At 46.5% G+C, this 19,577-nt stretch overlaps 3 protein-coding genes and 1 non-coding gene across 8 annotated transcripts; 3 read left to right on the plus strand and 1 right to left on the minus strand.

The window, feature by feature from the left end:
• Positions 1–588: 588 nt before the first annotated feature.
• On the plus strand, positions 589–5,064 carry LOC123502212 (cuticle protein 19.8-like). 3 transcript variants are annotated; one of them, XM_045251463.1, is made up of 3 exons: positions 589–614; positions 718–789; positions 873–1,277. In XM_045251463.1, exons 1-3 carry the CDS (start codon positions 603–605, stop codon positions 1,155–1,157), a joined length of 369 nt encoding a protein of 122 aa, XP_045107398.1. In that variant the 5' UTR covers positions 589–602; the 3' UTR covers positions 1,158–1,277. The 3 variants fall into 3 exon arrangements, with proteins under 3 accessions (XP_045107398.1, XP_045107400.1, XP_045107399.1); XM_045251465.1 differs by lacking the exon at positions 873–1,277 and adding an exon at positions 4,657–5,064 and having other exon boundaries at positions 592–614; XM_045251464.1 differs by lacking the exons at positions 718–789; positions 873–1,277 and adding exons at positions 4,475–4,546; positions 4,657–5,061 and having other exon boundaries at positions 598–614.
• A 3,341-nt stretch (positions 5,065–8,405) lies between these two features.
• LOC123502190 (cuticle protein 19.8-like) lies at positions 8,406–13,121 on the plus strand. 3 transcript variants are annotated; one of them, XM_045251428.1, is made up of 4 exons: positions 11,266–12,054; positions 12,266–12,428; positions 12,536–12,607; positions 12,717–13,121. In XM_045251428.1, the coding sequence occupies exons 2-4, from the start codon at positions 12,285–12,287 to the stop codon at positions 12,999–13,001; spliced, it is 501 nt and encodes a 166-aa protein (XP_045107363.1). In that variant the 5' UTR covers positions 11,266–12,054; positions 12,266–12,284; the 3' UTR covers positions 13,002–13,121. The 3 variants fall into 3 exon arrangements, with proteins under 3 accessions (XP_045107365.1, XP_045107364.1, XP_045107363.1); XM_045251430.1 differs by lacking the exons at positions 11,266–12,054; positions 12,266–12,428; positions 12,536–12,607; positions 12,717–13,121 and adding exons at positions 8,406–8,431; positions 8,535–8,603; positions 8,716–9,111; XM_045251429.1 differs by lacking the exons at positions 11,266–12,054; positions 12,266–12,428 and adding an exon at positions 8,411–8,431.
• Trnav-aac lies at positions 9,724–9,792 on the minus strand. The gene has a single exon. It is a non-coding gene; the product is annotated as a tRNA-Val (tRNA).
• A 1,429-nt stretch (positions 13,122–14,550) lies between the features above and the next one.
• LOC123502047 (cuticle protein 7-like) lies at positions 14,551–16,330 on the plus strand. Its single transcript, XM_045251199.1, has 4 exons — positions 14,551–14,560; positions 15,503–15,678; positions 15,781–15,852; positions 15,963–16,330. Exons 1-4 carry the CDS (start codon positions 14,551–14,553, stop codon positions 16,245–16,247), a joined length of 543 nt encoding a protein of 180 aa, XP_045107134.1. The 3' UTR covers positions 16,248–16,330.
• The last annotated feature ends 3,247 nt before the right edge of the window (positions 16,331–19,577 follow it).

Here is a 19,577-nt window from a genome sequence, read left to right on the forward strand (position 1 = left end):
AACAATCGTAAAAGTTGCAAATTCTTTCAATAACATTTGTTACCTTGAAATAAGAACAAAAAAAATAAAGCCTCAAAAAACGCAAAAAAAAAAAAAAAAAAAAAAAACGGCCTTCACATAGTATCCAACACATTCCAACTCTCGTGCCGAGTGAGGAACTATATCTTCAAGTGTCAGCTCCGACACACTGGCACCCAGTGTTGTGTGTGGCTGGACGATATGTTCCCTGTAGAGCTACACTGTTTGGTGTGATGTGTGATGGCATTTCCAAGAGCGTGTCTTGCCTCTTCTTCACACAATCGTGTTCTATCGCATTTCTATTCGTAAATAAGCCATTCATTGTTTTTCTTTATCTAATTAAAAAGAGCATCCTTGTATTCACTTCCCTCATTTTCCTTATTACAGCACATCTACGGTTGCAATTCAGCGATTGCTACTGATTCTCACTATGGGAAAGGAACGTTGAGTTAAGGGCTATCTGTCTTTTCCCTTTAATAGTAACCACCACCACCACCACCACCACCATCGCCAGCGCCTCACCGCTATATAAGCCGCGCCGCCACCCCGTCACCACCATTCACACTCCTGCCTCCTGCACCAACATGGCCTGCAAGGTGGGTTGGCTTCCCACACTAACACACACCAGGACCTGCCTCACACACACGCCATCTGCCTCACACGCCTCACTAACGCTCACCTCATTCCTCACACCCACAGCTTCTCCTCGTCCTGGCCGCCCTCGTGGCCCTCTCCGCTGCCTCCTACGTGCCCCAGGACTCCTATAGAGCAGTAAGTACACCAGCCTGCCTCACCCTCAATACCTTCTCTTCTTGAGCCAACACTTGCCCTCAACACCCTTACTCCTCCCGCAGGCACCCGCCAACTATGACTTCAACTGGGCCGTCAACGATGCTGCTTCCGGCAACAACTACGGGCAACAGGAGGCCCGCGACGGAGACAACACGCAGGGATACTACTTCGTGCAGCTGCCCGACGGTCGCCTGCAGAAGGTCACCTACTCTGTGCAGGGCGACTCAGGCTTCCTGGCCGAGGTCACTTACGAGGGCGAGGCTCAGTACCCACAGCAGGGATACGGCGCCCCCGCCAGGCACCCGACGCCCACCTACGGCACCCCTGGCCCGCACTACGCCCGTTGAGCACACTTCCCTCCCTCCCGACGCCAGGACCCGCACCCCCTCACCGCCACTCATTCCTCACCCCTTTCTGTATTTATTGACTCCCTCCGTGCATAACTTGCAATAAAGACAAGGCAAGCATTCATCTCTTCGTTGACTTCACCAATTATCGTCTTCCTACGGCTGCTGTTGTTAGCAATCCTTTTGCAGCCGCCACCACCTCAGCAGCCCATCCAGCCAGCATTGTCTTGTGCCTCGTGATAGTTAGTGACGCGCATCACAGCGGCGTCAAGTTTTCCTGGAAGTATCCTCACCAACCTGTGTCTACAGACCATGCCACAGCCAGAGAGAGAGAGAGAGAGAGAGAGAGAGAGAGAGAGAGAGAGAGAGAGAGAGAGAGAGAGAGAGAGAGAGAGAGAGAGAGAGAGAGAGAGAGAGAGAGAGAGAGAGAGAGAGAGAGAGAGAGAGAGAGAGAGAGAGAGAGAGAGAGAGAGAGAGAGAGAGAGAGAGAGAGAGAGAGAGAGAGAGAGAGAGAGAGAGAGAGAGAGAGAGAGAGAGAGAGAGAGAGAGAGAAACTAACCTTAAAAATAAAGTATTGAGATGACCTGAAAGTAACAACCTTATTACCATAAATGGAAACTGGTCACACATGAGCACAAAAGCATGGCACTTAGACTCCGTCTCGACAGTGACAGGTGTCTCGGGTACAAACTTTCTACGTGATTCAAAATTTAGCCAATACATTCTTCTTCTCTTTACATGACGTTCCACTTCAGTCAGATCCGCCAGCAGGGAAGGTGCAGCTTGCCTACCTCTTCCCAGGAACACTGTAGCAATGCATTATGTAGTCATTACTGTCCATCAAATTCACACTTATAGAGAAGTTGCCAATTTGATATATTTTCTTCAGTTAGCACATAAGTTTGATCTGAAGACAAGAAAGCCTCCAGCAACAGCCGTGCAGGAATCTCACCCTGTTCCCGCGAAGTAAAAGTAACCCAAGTAAACTTAAACAAGAACAAATCTATGGCAACGTTCAGCGAAGACCCATCTCTACCTTAAAACTCGGCGGCACCGGCATGTAACACTTACTTCTTGACAGAAATATCGTCCTCAGATGGCAAAGAATCAGTGAAAACGTAGACAAATAATTCAGAATAAAAATATGAAATATTTTCAAAGATGAAAATTTCTATACAATTTTTTTCTTTATTTCACGCTCAGTTCTCCAAGTCAATAAGGAATAGGACGATGCCTCATGATGAAGAATTTTGGTTGTGGAATTTGGGAACCCTTACCCACCACTGTGATGCGTACTACCACTGCACAACGGTGGTCACAAATTTCTAGTACAAATAAAGACCAACAAGATGCATGCAATTATTTCTTCCAAACACATGACTCACAAATCCAGAAATTGTCTAAATGATAAGTGAAACAAAGTAAACAAGAGCAATATTTCACATGGGAGGCAACATCGATCAAGTTGTGTATTTGATGACTGCCGGCGACTTTCTAGTGAAGGAGGAGGAGCCACTTGAAGACCAGTCACCATTGTTGCTGTAATTACGATATGCTTTAATGATGTTGACTTCATCCTGCGTATCTCCAAAAACAATTAAAAATGTCACACTAAAACTTTATAATTCGCTAGCCTGAACACTCCGTAGGGTTTTAAACCTGCAAGGTATAGAAAACGTTTGGAATACAATGAGAATTAACATAATTCACTCCTTGGCTGGATAAGAGAATTTATGACGAAAGATATAAAAAAAAAATTTATCTTTACTGAAATTAATGATGATATGACAGAAGATTTCGAAATATTCAATCAGATTCACAGCAAATCTACTGAATAGCATCTTAAAGTCAATCTACAAAGCACTGCAAAAAAATTCAGCAGTTTCAACATTTTTGATGAAGAAAATCATGTTTAGTGAAGACAACACGTCTTAAATCGTGCTGTAAACATTTAACATTTCCGTCCCTCAAAATGTTGCTCCTAAGATTCTAAATCACCTCATGTCATTACAAACAGACCCTTTTCTTCTGTTATTGTTTATATTCACAAATTGCTTGCTTGCCTGGACAGTACTTCTAATATTAACACTTCATTCCTGAGTATTTTTCCATGGTACTCATCTGATGCATGGCGTGTTTTCCCCTACATCCTGACACTAACGGGTTTATTGTGCTCTATCTCATAATTATGGAAATCTGTCATAAATTGGCCTTTCCTCCGTTTTCAGTCATTATCTAATGATATCAAAATGATGTGACAATATCATCATTAGAACGATACTAATAAAAACCTAAAGAAAAGTTTTGACAATTAAATTAAAAGAGATTATAAACAGAAGTATATAGTGACCATTCTCCTCAGTCTCTCCTGGTGATGATGGCAGAGTGAAATAACGCCAGGTCAAGGGCTGCCTGGCTTTCCCCTTTAGCAGCGACACACCACCACCTCTACTATCACTGCCACCACGCCGCTATATAAGCCGCGCCGCCTCTCCTTCACCACCATTCACACTCCTGCCTCCTGCACCAACATGGCCTGCAAGGTGGGTTGGCTTCCTATACTAAAGGCGGCGTCACACTAGCACTTTTCCGTCTTCTTTTTCTGTCAATTTTCTGACGACTGTCAACTTTTGCAGACGGTGGCCGTCACACACAAGCTTGCTTCCGCCTTTGCCGCGCTTGTCGATTGTAAACAAACATGGCTCCTCATTCACCCCAGCAAGCCGCGGCTTTTTTGCACCTTATAATGTAATCAGCTGTTCTGTGATCCCAAAGGCAACGGTGACCTCTAATACTCTCTATGAGAAATTCGTCAGAGTGTTTTGTCCACTGACAGATAACATAACTGCTCATCTTGGCCAGCTACTTGGAAGTTGCCTTGGAAATATTCAAAAGCGTCACACATTCGCACTCCCCAGGAAATGTACACAAACAACTGAGGAAATTTTCATTGCTAGGCTAGAAGAAAAAAATATGTACACAAATATGTATTCATCAACTTATTTAAATTTCTTCTGTCATGATAATAGCATTCTTCCGTTTAACAAAAAAAGAAAACTTTTTTAATAAAAGTGTTGATTAGAAACCATAGTTCTTATTTTGACTAAAAATTGGCGCTAGACGAAAACGATGCGTTCCGTCTGACTCAAGACGACGGAAAAAGTTGACAGAAGAGTAAAAAGACGACGAAAATCGCCTGAGACGACGGAAAAAGTGCTAGTGTGACGCCGCCTTTACACACACCAGGACCTGCCTCACACACACGCCACCTGCCTCACATGCCTCACTAACGCTCACCTCATTCCTCACACCCACAGCTCCTCCTCGTCCTGGCCGCCCTCGTGGGCCTCTCCGCCGCCTCCTACGTGCCCCAGGACTCCTATAGAGCAGTAAGTACACCAGCCTGCCTCACCCTCCCCTCACCCTCACCTTCACCCCACACCACCCTCTCTTCCTGGGCCAACACTTCCCCTCAGCACCCTTACTCCTCCTCCCGCAGGCGCCCGCCAACTATGACTTCAACTGGGCCGTCAACGACGCTGCTTCCGGCAACAACTACGCCCACCAGGAGGCCCGCGACGGAGACAACACGCAAGGATACTACTTCGTGCAGCTGCCCGACGGTCGCCTGCAGAAGGTCACCTACTCTGTGCAGGGCGACTCAGGCTTCCTGGCCGAGGTCACTTACGAGGGCGAGGCCCAGTATCCCCAGCAGGGATATGGCGCTCCTGCCAGGCACCCGACTCCGACCTACGGCACCCCTGGCCCGCACTACGCCCGCTGAGCAAACTTCTCTCCCTCCCGGCGACGGCAGGATCCGCACCCCCTCACTGCCACTCATTCCTCACCCTTTTCTGTATTTATTGATTCCCTCTGTGCATAACTTGCAATAAAGACAAGGCAAGCATTCCAGCCTTTTTTATCCCCATCCATTTCCCTTCACCACCTCCTGTGGTTGTTGATGCAGAAGCGGTCTTCCCTCCAGCAGCTGGTACTATCAGCGCTGGTATCACCTCGCTCAGAATGTGATGACACAGACATTGTTCTGCAGACGATTGAATACTTTCTGTGGATCTTGATGCCGCTCAGCAAAACTCTCCTTCTCTTTGGTTCTTAGGCTACATATGTTTCTTAATAATATCAGACGCATTAAAATATACAAGAAAGTTAAAAACTTGGAGATTGGTTGTTGGAGTTCAACTTTAGATCTATCTGAATACTGAACACATTTTGATGAAACGTGGCAAGATTCAAGGGAAAACGAAATTTATTTGAATCAAAACAAACAATACGACATCCCAGATCATGTTCAGGAATGGTTGGATTACAAAAAAATTCTGCAAATTGATGATAAATAAGATGAATAATGATAGCTGGGGACAAACACCAGTGACCACAACGCTGCCTGGTAAAGCCACATCTTCATTAACAAAATGATTATTCTCTCTCTCTCTCTCTCTCTCTCTCTCTCTCTCTCTCTCTCTCTCTCTCTCTCTCTCTCTCTCTCTCTCTCTCTCTCTCTCTCTCCGTTAACCCTAGCGGTGCCATATGACCTAAGCTGTTTCGGCACCTAATGGGATAATTTCCATTTCTGTGTGTGTGTGTGTGTGTGTGTGTGTGTGTGTGTGTGTGTGTGTGTGTGTGTGTGTGTTTCACTGTTTGATCTACTGCAGTCTCTGACGAGACAGCCAGACGTTACCCTACGGAACGAGCTCAGAGCTCATTATTTCCGATCTTCGGATAGGCCTGAGACCAGGCACACACCACACACCGGGACAACAAGGTCACAACTCCTCGATTTACATCCCGTACCTACTCACTGCTAGGTGAACAGGGGCTACACCTGAAAGGAGACACACCCAAATATCTCCACCCGGACAGGGAATCGAACCCCGGTCCTTTGGCTTGTGAAGCCAGCGCTCTAACCACTGAGCTACCGGGCGTGTGTGTGTGTGTGTGTGTGTGTGTGTGTGCGTAATTCACCTCGGTCGTCTGCTGGTCACCCAGCCAGTCTTCCCATTACGGAGCGAGCTTAGAGCTCATAGACCGATCTTAGGGTAGGACTGAGACCACAACACACTCCACACACCGGGAAAGCGAGGCCACAACCCCTCGAGTTACCTATTTACTGCTAGGTGAACAGGGGCCACACATTAAGAGGTTTGCCCATTTGCCTAGCCGCTCCCCGTGTGTGTGTGTGTGTGTGTTTCACTGTTTGATCTGCTGCAGTCTCTGACGAGATAGCAAGACGTTACCCTACGGAACGAGCTCAGAGCTCATTATTTCCGATCTTCGGATAGGCCTGAGACCAGGCACACACCACACACCGGGACAACAAGGTCACAACTCCTCGATTTACATCCCGTACCTACTCACTGCTAGGTGAACAGGGGCTACACGTGAAAGGAGACACACCCAAATATCTCCACCCGGCCGGGGAATCGAACCTCGGTCCTCTGGCTTGTGAAGCTAGCGCTCTAACCACTGAGCTACCGGGCGTGTGTGTGTGTGTGTGTGTGTGTGTCTGTCTGTCTGTCTATCTGTCTGTCTATCTGTCTGTCTGTCTGTCTTTCTGTTTGTCTGTCTGTCTGTCTGTCTGTCTGTCTGTTTGTCTGTCTGTCTGCCTGAACGTTTGTCTGCCTCTCTTGACTATAGTAATGAAGCCGAATGGACAAGTCTAACCACATCCAACGTAAATGGTTGATCGTCAACACTAAACCGTTTTAAAATTATTTAAAATCTGCCTCTATCAAAAACTTTCTTGGAGAGTGTAATTCATAAACCACGTAAAGCCATGATAAACAAAGGTTACTCACCGAGTTATGCCCTTTTTGTCCCAAATTAATGTTATCAGCCAGCACCGCGCACTGTGCAGTGCAGGCTGGTATTCACAGGATGCTGTGCATTACTGCCGGGCGCTGGTGTCCACAGCAGCAGCTTCTTTCTCAAACAATGTCATCCGATGACAGAACACAATATTGCATCACGCTGTCTAACACGATGAACAATGTTGTCTGAGTTTGAAGTATTTTAGTAAGAAGCTGAAAGGAAAACTGAAGGAGAGGTCGTCAGAAATACATTTTCGGTGGGCGTTTATTTATTATACTCTTTCAAAGGATTGCCTCACAACACAGGGCACACCTAGGCTACTATCTTGTCTCTGTCGCAACTCTATCTGCCGGGAAGCTTCGGCTTTGCAAGCTGTGCAAATAAAAGTGTTATACCTTTGTACGTAAATCATTTGTGAAATAATGGCAATCTAATCAACTTGTTTACTGTTACTGATTACTGTTACAGTTACCCTGTAGTGTGATCGCACACAAAAAGTAACTTCAGGATACTTCTCAGGGGTGAATTTAAATGACTTGCAGTCAGTGTTCCTGTTGGCAGTGGCAAGGCTCGCTGTGCAGGGAGACTATAGTTCCATGCCAACACCTCCTCTTAGTGCATCTTCATGGTTAAGGTTTGAATTAGGACTGTTTTTCATTCACAGCCATAATTTTTGAGTCACTCCCTTGCATATTTCCATAATTCTAATCAGTCTTTCGATAATATATCTGCTTAGTGAAAAACGTTTCTCAAAATTTGATTAGTTTACCTACATACACTATGTATATCTATTATACATACACTGCAGATTTCGTATTTATAATTAGGGCGCGCATCACTTTTCCTTGTCATCACTGTAATGTATTGACGGCGGTGGTGCCATCTGGCTCAGCTCAGCAATGCGTCCAGCAGCTTGGGTGTTCGGTGGTGATCTGATGAAGATTTTGGATAGGTGTCGAAATTCCATTCCTGTTCTGAGATATGTATTGGTAACTGTCATGATGTATGGTTATAGAGGCTAAAAGCCTCAATCTTTTAGAATGCTTTGTTAGACATTGCCTTTTGACTTCATTAATTTCAGGTAAGTCCTATTCAGAAATTACTGGCTGCGAAATGTGGCCACAGATCAAGCCAGTGCCTCTAGTGAAACAATCACTTCCGTTAAAGTTTTATAGGTTTTAATTGAACTTTTCAAAAAGCTATCTGTTTTACTTCACGTAAACAGAAGAATTACCTCCATTATCTTTAACGTTATTATTTACCACGTCAGGTCTATCTCAGCGATTGTTACTCATTTTACATTACAGTGTTCAGCCAAGGGCTTCTTGGCTTTCCCAACCCCACCACCACCACCGCAGCCGCCTGCACCGCCTCGCCAGTATATAAGCTGACTCTCCGTCACCACCATTCACACTCTTGCCTCCTGCACCAACATGGCCTGCAAGGTGGGTTGGCTTTCCACACTAACACACACCAGGACCTGCCTCACACACACGCCACCTGCCTCACACGCCTCACTAACGCTCACCTCATTTCTCACACCCACAGCTTCTCTTCCTGGCCGCCCTCGTGGCTCTCTCCGCCGCCTCCTACGTGCCTCAGGACTCCTATAGAGCAGTAAGTACACCAGCCTGCCTCACCCTCCCCTCACCCTCAGCCTCACCCCACACCACCCTCTCTTCCTGGACCAACACTTGCCATCAACACCTTTTTACTCCTCCTCCCGCAGGCGCCTGCCAACTATGACTTCAACTGGGCCGTCAACGACGCTGCTTCCGGCAACAACTACGGGCAACAGGAGGCCCGCGACGGAGACAACACGCAGGGATATTACTTCGTGCAGCTGCCCGACGGTCGTCTGCAGAAGGTCACCTACTCTGTGCAGGGCGACTCAGGCTTCCTGGCCGAGGTCACTTACGAGGGCGAGGCTCAGTACCCACAGCAGGGATACGGCGCCCCCGCCAGGCACCCGACGCCGACTTACGGCACCCCTGGCCCGCACTACGCCCGCTGAGCACACATCCCTCCCTCCCGACGCCAGGATCCGCGCCCCCTCACCGCCACTCATTCCTCACCCTTTCTGTATTTATTGACTCCCTCCGTGCATAACTTGCAATAAAGACAAGGCAAGCATTCCAGCCCTTTCTGTTCTTATTCATTCTTCTCGCCTTCCTTTTTATCTCCCTTATGCTGTTGCTATTGTTAATGCTAATGGTGGTGTTCCTGATGCTGATGCTGCACACTTATACTTTGACAGCAAAGTCTAGTGCCTCGTGGCAGGCAGCACATCACGACGGCGCCACGTCTTTCTACAGTGTTCTCGCCAACTTATAAATAAGTTGCCTTCGCATTACCACAGGGATAGGGAACGTATGCCTATTCATTTTAAACTTTACTGGGACTTGAAGACCGCAAGTATAATAAAATTAATGCAAAGCGGTCACAACACAGCCTCTTTGTGTGTGTGTGTGTGTGTGTGTGTGTGTGTGTGTGTGTGTGTGTGTGTGTGTGTGTGTGTGTGTAATTCACCTCGGTCGTCTGCTGATCACCCAGCCAGTCTTCCCCATTACGGAGCGAGCTCAGAGCTCATAGACCGATCTTCGGGTAGGACTGAGACCACATCACACACAACACACACACCGGAAAAGCGAGGCCACAAACTCTCGAGTTACATCCCGTAGGTATTCTACTGCTAGGTGAACAGGGGCTACACATTAAGAGGCTTGCCCATTTGCCTCGCTGCATTCCAGGACTCGAACCCGGGCCTCTCGATTGTTAGTCGAGCGTGCTAACCACTACACTACGCGGTGTGTGTGTGTGTGTGTGTGTGTGTGTGTGTGTGTGTGTGTGTGAAGGAGGAGGCAGGTGTCAGTGCTTCAGCGGAGATGGACTACAATGTGTTACTTGACGTGAGTGTTTGTCCCGACAGTGAAATGACACTCGTGTGAAAACATCCCATGTGATCCGTGAGGCAGAGCAGTGCTAAAGGAGAACCTGATTTTCATTAAGAGAAATCAAGCAGCTGAGCACGTTGAAATTATATACTAATTCAAACGCCAGACACATCCTTCACAACAACAAAGTCTTATCCTAACATTGTATTCTTCAGGGTTTTTCCAATTTTATTTCTTTTATTTACTGCAGTGAAATTCTATATCTCGTTCACATTACTTCAGGTGGTGTGCAGCTATGGCAGTGGCTAATGATTTTGTTGTTAAGCAGACGGTGGCATAGAGGATAAGGTGGTGAGCGTGGGGATCAGGCAGACGTCCAAGCATAAGTTCGAATCCCACCAAGTACGGCCTTGAAACCATTTCTCGAGTGGTTTAACGTTACCTACACGTCACCATAATACCCAAGTTCTAGGTAGTTACACCAAAGATGCGCTTAGATGGTGATATGGGCCCTAATATGTGTACCACTATGAATAAAATTACTTGCTCCACTAATGGATGGAAGCTTAACAGCGCTTCCAATACTCTTCAAGTTACCTACAGGCGCTATAGGCCAGGACATGAAAAATAAATAAATAAATAAATAAGTCAGGACTTTGCGCCCCTCGTACTGATGATTCACTTGTCCAGCTAACACATTGTCTTTCCACCTCACCGTTTTAGAATCCTCCTCATGAAAGTCGTGACCATGGCAAAGGAAGATACAAGCTTCGTTCACTTCACAGAGACACTTCCTATTTGTCACGCAAAAATGTATCACAGAAATTTCTATTGTCCCTCACATTCACATGTAATGAAGGGTTCCCCATTTAAAACATTAGAGTCTTAAGTCGACGGGTTGAGGACAAGGGTAACTTTCAATAGCATCTTTCTGTGTTCCTTTACCGATCATGGCAGTCACGATCAGGCAAATCTGCATTGGTATTAGGGGACAATACCAACACGAGCTCCGCGTATCCCTACCAGTTATAATTACTACATTTTCCTGACAAACATTGGCCACGTAAATGGTAAACAAATGACAGGACTTTACCATGCTGCTGCAAGTCTTGAAAAAACAAACTGCAGGAAAAGAGTCAGTATATACGTGCTGGACGTCAGCTGGGCGCTGTGGTGCGAAAACTCCGAAATATCATCAATCCCTTTTTAAGTTCATCCACATTCCCTCAATATAATTCAAATCAGATCAAAGAAATATTGAAAAAAAAATCCAGCATTCATTCACCTTAAAAACTTATACCGTCACTATCTTCGTCCATTACGCGCTTCTGCCTCAGAGTCTGGCACAGTAGTAGTCTTACCCTGGTTTGAGTGTACAGCAAACTTACTGAATCAGATTCAGCGGGTGTTGGCAAAAGGTTTCAGCTGCATGCAGTAAGGTTATTATTTTTGGATGGATTTATTCATCAAACAATACTTCCATTCACTTGCAGGTCATTAAATCATAATTGGCAGACGCCGTGCGTGCCTGACGCGGCTGTGTGACAGGCCCCCTAGGCCAACAGTCTACCGCATCTGAGAAGAACAGCCGGCAAACAGTGAACACATTACAGCGCTGCAAACCCATGCAGCACGCTATTCAGTGAGTGGTTTGGTTGAGGCATCTTAGTGTCACATCAGAAACAGCTTCCTACCTTCACCGTAACTAAAGTACCATGTCACACCACAAAGTCATATCTGCAGGAGCAAGGTGACGAAAAATTTATACCAACGATGTTATCGGCTACACGTCATCCATACTAACTTCAAGTGGGACGTCATGGAGACTCAAACGATGAAAATAAAAGAAAATAGTAATTAAAAAAAAATATCCCGTCATTAACAAAATAGAAAGAAAGCTCTGCTTCCACAACGACATTTCTTCAGTGTTGCTCTGCTTAATGCAGGTGCCCACTCACTCCAGCAGTCTATGGGACGCACACCAAGGCTGCACCATAGCTATGAGCGCTGCCGTCAGTCGGGGAATAGAATCAGTCAACAATAATAAGTATATCCCGGACCAGCACCAATCTTGTACACAACATAAGAGAAAGAAACAAAAACCAGTTCACGGCGGGGCAGAGAACACCAGCCCTCACTTGTAGTGGGGACGATCAAGCACAGTGTTAAAATAAGTAAGTAAATGACCCGGTTTTCATCTGAAGACTTTCAATTTTTTCATTCATTTTCTGAGACAGCAATTGAAATCATATGCTACATTCGCATTCACCTATTGCAATAAATGTATGGATTTAATTACCCGCTTTACCTCATAATTGTCATCTCTCCACTTAGCTGGGAAAATCTAGGTCATATAAGGAAAACGGTGCTTTCTCTTTTCCCCAGGTTACAATGGCACATTGGAATGACACAAAGTCAAGGGTTGACTGCTTTCCCCTCTCCAGCAGCCACCACCGCCATCACCACCATCTCACCGCTATATAAGCCGCGCCGCTTCTCCGTCACCACCATTCACACTCCTGCCTCCTGCATCAACATGGCCTGCAAGGTGGGTTGGCTTCCCACACTAACACACACACACCAGGACCTGCCTCACACACACGCCACCTGCCTCACAGGCCTTACTAACACTCACCTCATTCCTCACACCCACAGCTTCTCCTCGTCTTGGCCACCCTAGTGGCCCTCTCCGCCGCCTCCTACGTGCCCCAGGACTCCTATAGAGCAGTAAGTACACCAGCCTGCCTCACCCTCCCCTCACCCTCACCCTCACCCTCACCACCCTCTCTTCCTGGGCCAACACTTCCCCTCAACACCTTTACTCCTCCTCCCGCAGGCGCCCGCCAACTATGACTTCAACTGGGCCGTCAACGACGCTGCTTCCGGCAACAACTACGCCCACCAGGAGGCCCGCGACGGAGACAACACGCAGGGATACTACTTCGTGCAGCTGCCCGACGGTCGCCTGCAGAAGGTCACCTATTCTGTGCAGGGCGACTCAGGCTTCCTGGCCGAGGTCACTTACGAGGGCGAGGCCCAGTACCCACAGCAGGGATACGGCGCCCCTGCCAGGCATCCGACGCCCACCTACGGCACCCCTGGCCCGCAATACGCCCGCTGAGCACACTTCCCTCCCTCCCGACGCCAGGACCCGCGCCCCCTCACCGCCACTCATTCCTCACCTCTTTCTGTATTTATTGACTCCCTCCGTGCATAACTTGCAATAAAGACAAGGCAAGCATTCCAGCCCTTTCTATCCTCATCCAGTCCCCTTCACCACCTCCGCGCCAGGGACACCCTTACACTCACACGAGTCTCATCAACAACATACTAGTGTTCGGGTCAGGAATCTTGGCATCAAGTACTAAATCCTCTTCCCTTTACTTCTCCTTCAACACTGCTGTATCCACCACTCGCTCCAGCTCGTGATATCCTACTGTTCCTAAAGTGTCTGGAACACACTCTCTCTCTCTCTCTCTCTCTCTCTCTCTCTCTCTCTCTCTCTCTCTCTCTCTCTCTCACACACACACACACACACACACACACACACACACACACACACACACACACACACACAAGCCAGAGGACTGGGGTCTGATTCCCGGCCGGGTGGAGATATTTGGATGTGTCTCCTTTCACGTGTAGCCCCTATTCACCTAGCAGTGAGTAGGTACGGGATGTAAATCGAGGAGTTGTGACCTTGTTGTCCCGATGTGTGGTGTGTGCCTAGTCTCAGGCCTATCCAAACATCGGAAATAATGAGCTCTGAGCTCGCTCCGTAGGGTAACGTCTGGCTGTCTCGTCAGAGACTGCAGCAGATCAAACAGTGAAACACACACACACACACACACACACACACACACACACACACACACACACACACACACACACACACACACACACACACACACACACACATTCTTTGTTTCCTAGTGTTTGGAATTTCCTCAGTGAATATATTCATTAAAAAATTATAAGCAAGTCAGATTGACAGACACTGAAAGCAACAGTGGAGTACAAACAGACCAGAAGGAAGCCGAGACAGGAGAGAAACACGTGTTGGCAGGTCAGGTCATTAATAAACCAACATGGCAAAGGACAGCCTGATATAAAGCTAACAACATTTTTAACTAGCTTTAGGAACAGCAATTCACACACTACAGTGCGTGGCAGTTCCCCGCAGGCTCGGACACAAGAACGCTACGGCCTGGTGGTGGGGATGGGTTACGGTGACGCACACTGCCCAGTGGCGCCAAACATTGCCTGGAATGGCGGTCATTGCCTCGGCACACCTTTAGCCTTAACCCTCCCGCTTCACAGTGTGTGCTGGTGTCTTCACTGCTTTGTGGTTAGAAAATTTCAGAGTTTGTTTGCCCTCTGGCGTCAAAATCGTAACTTGCTTACCTCACATCTTGTTTGTCGCAACACATTTTGAATTTTAAGGCTACATTTAGCACAAAAGTCACACATGTCAGCATTTATTACAGGTAAATACCATGTGTTCATAGATACATGAATTACAGACTCGGAGTGTCTGACCTGCCCGCTAGCTGGTGAGTCAGTGTCAGTGGCAAGGCGGTCCTGCCATGGCAGTCTGTGCACCAGAGGATGACATCGCAGCCACGCCGCGGGGCGAGTCATGCCACAAATGGCGTGTTGGCGGAATGTAAATGTGTAAAGGTAAGTAACAATGATCAATGTCAAAACTTCAAACAATATCATAAGTATTTTCATATATGGTATGCATAAATTTAGTGTTTTTTTATGTAAGAGAGAGAACTAGCAAGGACAAAAAAAAATATTAGAAAAAAAGGGCCCACTTGAATAGTTATCTCCATAAAAGAATCAAAAGAATTAGTCAAAATTCAGAGAGAAATGTCTGGACACCTCTCTCTTAAAAGAAGTTAAGTCGTAGGAAGATGGAAATATAGAAGCAGGCAGGGAGTTCCAGAGTTTACCACTGAAAAGAATGAATGACTGAAAACACTGGTTAACTCTTGTATTAGAGAGTGGGATAGAATAGGGGTGAGAAGAAGAAGAAAACCTTGTGCAGCGAGAAACACCTTTCATAGAGATATCTTATAGACTTATTCTTTGTTGTTTCCTGTGTATGTACAAGAAGACGGGTGTATGTAAAAGAGGACAGTTCAGTGTGCCTCTGTGCCTTGAGCACCACAGCTTGCCCATCAAAACCGATACAGGACAGTGAAGAGTGACACCACATCACTCACATAAAAATCATAAAAGTTGAAAATTCCTTCAATAATATTTGCTACGCAGATGAAAAAAAAAAAAAAAGAGTCATAAAACATCATAAAACTGCCTCTACATGTTGCCCAGCGAATTCCAACTCTCGCGCCGAGTGAGTAGTTATATCTCCAAGTATCAGGTCCGAGACACTGACACCCAGTGTTGCGTTAGAGATGGGGTAGAATGTTCCCTGTGGCGCCACAGAGTTTGGCGTGATGGCATTTCCAGGAGCGTGGCCTGCCTCTTCTTCATATAATCATGCTTCATTGTATTCCTATTAGTGAATTTGCCATTCATCGTCTTTCTTGATTTTCAATCAATAACATCGTTACCTTCACTACCCTCTTTTTCACGATCACTGTTCATCTACAGCATCTGGTCAGCGATTGCTACTCTTCCTCACCAAGGGAACGTTGAATCAAGGGCTGTCTGGCTTTCCCCCTCAACATCAACCACCACCACCTCCACCACCACCGCTATATAAGCCGCGCCACCTCTCCGTCACCACCATTCACACTCCTGCCTCCTGCAGCAACATGGCCTGCAAGGTGGGTTGGCTTCCACACTAACACACACCAGGACCTGCCTCACACACACGCCACCTGCCTCACACGCCTCACTAACGCTCACCTCATTACTCACACCCACAGCTCCTTCTCGTCCTGGCCGCCTTCGTGGCACTCTCCGCCGCCTCCTACGTGCCCCAGGACTCCTATGGAGCAGTAAGTACACCAGCCTGCCTCACCCTCCCCTCACCCTCACCCTCACCCCACACCACCCTCTCTTCCTGGGCCAACACTTGCCCTCAACACCCTTACTCCTCCTCCCGCAGGCGCCTGCCAACTATGACTTCAACTGGGCCGTCAACGACGCTGCTTCCAGCAACAACTACGGGCAACAGGAGGCCCGCGACGGAGACAACACGCAGGGATATTACTTCGTGCAGTTGCCCGACGGTCGCCTGCAGAAGGTTACCTACTCTGTGCAGGGCGACTCAGGCTTCCTGGCCGAGGTCACTTACGAGGGCGAGGCCCAGTACCCACAGCAGGGATACGGCGCCCCTGCCAGGCACCCGACGCCTACCTACGGCACCCCTGGCCCGCACTACGCCCGCTGAGCACTTTCCTCCCTCCCGACGCCAAGACCAGCGCCCCCTCACCGCCACTCATTCCTCACCTCTTTCTGTATTTATTGACTTTTTCCGTGCATAGCTTGCAATAAAGACAAGGCACGCATACCAGTCCATATTACATTCATCCACTCTTCTGTTGCCAAAACAAATGATTACCCTACACTGGCATATAACTTTTCAACTCTAAGCTTGCAAGGCCCCTTCATCACAGTACTGCCCTCTTGTCACATGAGGCGTGGAAGGCGTGAAAATGAACGTAAGCAGAATATGATGGTCAGTGCTGTAATGCTTCCTTGCACAGTCCACAGGGATGCCATGCAGTCCTTCAGGAACTTGCCGTAAGGACACATAGCACGCAGGACGTCACTGTAAGGATGAAAAATATGGAAGCTCTTCATGTCATATGCCTTTTAAATGAAATGTGGAAGTTTAAGGAACTGTAACACTGTTTCACACTAATGTGGAAAAGTAAGTAGCTACTTCATCTCCCGAAATTACACAATATATGTTATAAAAAAAAGTATCGCCCTTTGCTAAAGTTTTTATTGTACTGCTGGATATATCATCATAAGAGTTGTGTACTATGTGAACCTTAGTAATGGAAACGAATTCAAACAAAAAATATATAAGAAAAGATGATTACGATGCACGAGACGAAAATAACGATGTGATTTTATGATAACGATGCGAGTTTCCACAATAACGATACGATTCCACGATAACGATATATTCCACGGTAATGATGCAAATTTCCACAATAACGATGCTAGTTTCTACGAAAAGAATGAGAATTTTCACGATAAGGTAAGATTTCAGTTTCCATAATAACGATTCGATTCCACGATAACGTTGCGGGCGTAGTGATACCTATGCACCATTTTGTTGTACTTATCTGCACAGGCACCAGGACGAACCCTTCCTTCCAAGGGTCTGCCCCAGCAGTCCCATGGGTGTGAGGGCAGTGACGATGCAACCTTACTGCAACTCAGACGGCTCGCCATGAGCAGTGACCCGCCACACACCACGCCTCAGCCACTGTCAAGAAGGGAGCCCTCTCACCCCTAAAGGAACCCCTTCGTCCTGCCGGTGTCCGGTGCATGGCGCACAGCGTGCCACACACCACACCCCAGCCACTGTCATGAAGGGAGTCCTCTCACCCCTAAAGGACCCCCTTCATCTTGCCAGTGTCCGGTGCATGGCGCACAGCGTGCCCTCGTTCATGGCGAGTTGTTCAGCCCGGTGCCATCACAAACCAGGGACCCGTACACGCCCTCCACTAGACTGTACGGAAGGAGTCCTTATCACACCTTTAGGACTCTCCTTATCTCATAAAAGGCAGACATTGATCCCTTGTTTGTGGCGACCCTTATCTAGTGTGAGGTGCTGCAAGTGGATGACTATAATGAAGCTTGAGACCGCCAAGGAAAAGAAGGACCTGCTGCCAGTTCCCTGCCTTGGGCCCCAGGCCGGACCCGACAGCCACCTTCCCCTCCTGTGCGGCGCCCAAGGCCGCCACTGCCCTCAACCAATTTTGGCCGAAACTTATCAAACTTATTTTAAAATTTTGCTCCGAATATAAACACATCAATTGCAAGTGAAAAAATGGCTTTAATTTGAAAGTGTGCAAGAGTCGACAGACAATGAAACAAGATGAGTCAGATTGCTCCGAATTCTTAGAGAGTACCTTGCATGTTTCCTGCCGTGAGTGTGTGCATGTTCATTATGTGACTAGATAGAAACAATATTCCAATCACATATTGCTTCGGTACCTCTATCTGTCAATTCATGCACCGAATTGTACGAGATATTTTGAGTAAAATAAAATAAAAAAAGATATAAAATTTGCCACAAAGCTTGCAAACTACCGTGGCTTCGTTGTAAAACCCTTGTGTTAACATCTGAAGGGTTCTTTGGATACTCAGATGCCAATAAGCAGTAGATAAAATCCCGGAAAGGAGCACAGGTCGCAGATCAAGACATTCTCGTTGTCGGAGTGAAGTGTGCTATACCACATGTACTGTACGTACAGCTTTGACACTTCAAAAGACATCCCACTACTCATGTTTTAGATTCTCTAACTAGACGGTCTCTCGAAACCAAGACAAGTGTTTTCTTTATCTCGTGAAAATAAAATAAAAATATATATATTTCCTTCTTGTTGTAGATTACAAGATGGAGCACAGACCGCATACCAAAGGAGCTTTATGACACGTAGACCACAAACCAAAGCAACACCGATTTTATTTTAAAAATGAGTTTATTTAGTTTACATAATGAATGAACTAATGGTTGCATGTACAATATGTTGAAGACAGCGTATGAGGCACATCAGAAGCGAAGGGAACAGATGTGGGAACAGTGGGAGTTGGGGAAGCCCCTGTCTGGCAGCCTGGCGCGGGGATTTAAAAATGGCGCACTAATCCCTTCAGATGTTTTCAATGTGCTCCTTGATTGATTTGGGTTGTTTGGGGTAAAAAAAAAAAAAAACTATTTTTTTAAAACCTGTGGGAGTACCCTGTATGTGAACTAATGTAACACTTAACGGGCTAAGAAACTGCGGTTTACGTACCCAAGTCATGGTGAAGGGTGCAGTTTTCTCCCCGCAGAGTGCACACCACTCTTCCTTCCTTCCCGCTGAGCTTTTGCCAATGACTCCCTTCTTAAACTCTTATTTTTAAGACACCTTAGGCCCACATTAGAATAGTTTTCAGTACCAACGTAAACTAGCTGAATTCTCATGTTTATTTTTTTTTTATCTCTTTTCATTAAGGATGGAATTTCTTTTATCAAACTATCACTGGAATTGCAAAAGCATTCTCGAAATCCCCAACAACTCCCCTAACAATCTGATACTCTTTTTAAATTCCACAACAAGATATATTAAATAGTCACGATAAGCGACTAAAACATTTATCACGGTAAGATTTATGTAGTCATCATCAGCATAGGTACTTGTACGTAATTTCACGCTCTCAGTTTGCCACACATTCCAAAGCAGACCGGAATACCTTCTCAAACTTTGATTGAGTAAGATGCCAAGCTTCCATGAATGCTGAAGCTCTGAGTATCTAGTGTGCTAATTTTGGCCTAGTGACACTACCTTGGGTCATCAGGCGGCGAAACTACTGGACCTGGGAAAAAAGGTGTAAATTGACCTTCATCACAAAGAAAAAAATTCTACGTACTTTTAAATACTATATACAAGATTTCCCAAATACTTAATCCAACTTATTATTAATTACACTCTGTTATGTTACTTTAGAGTTTAGAGGAATTTAACACTGAGGAATTTTTTTCGAATTAAATTTCTATGAA

The sequence above is a fragment of the Portunus trituberculatus genome, chromosome 10, assembly GCF_017591435.1.
Source record: "Portunus trituberculatus isolate SZX2019 chromosome 10, ASM1759143v1, whole genome shotgun sequence".
Lineage (NCBI taxonomy): Eukaryota > Metazoa > Arthropoda > Malacostraca > Decapoda > Portunidae > Portunus > Portunus trituberculatus.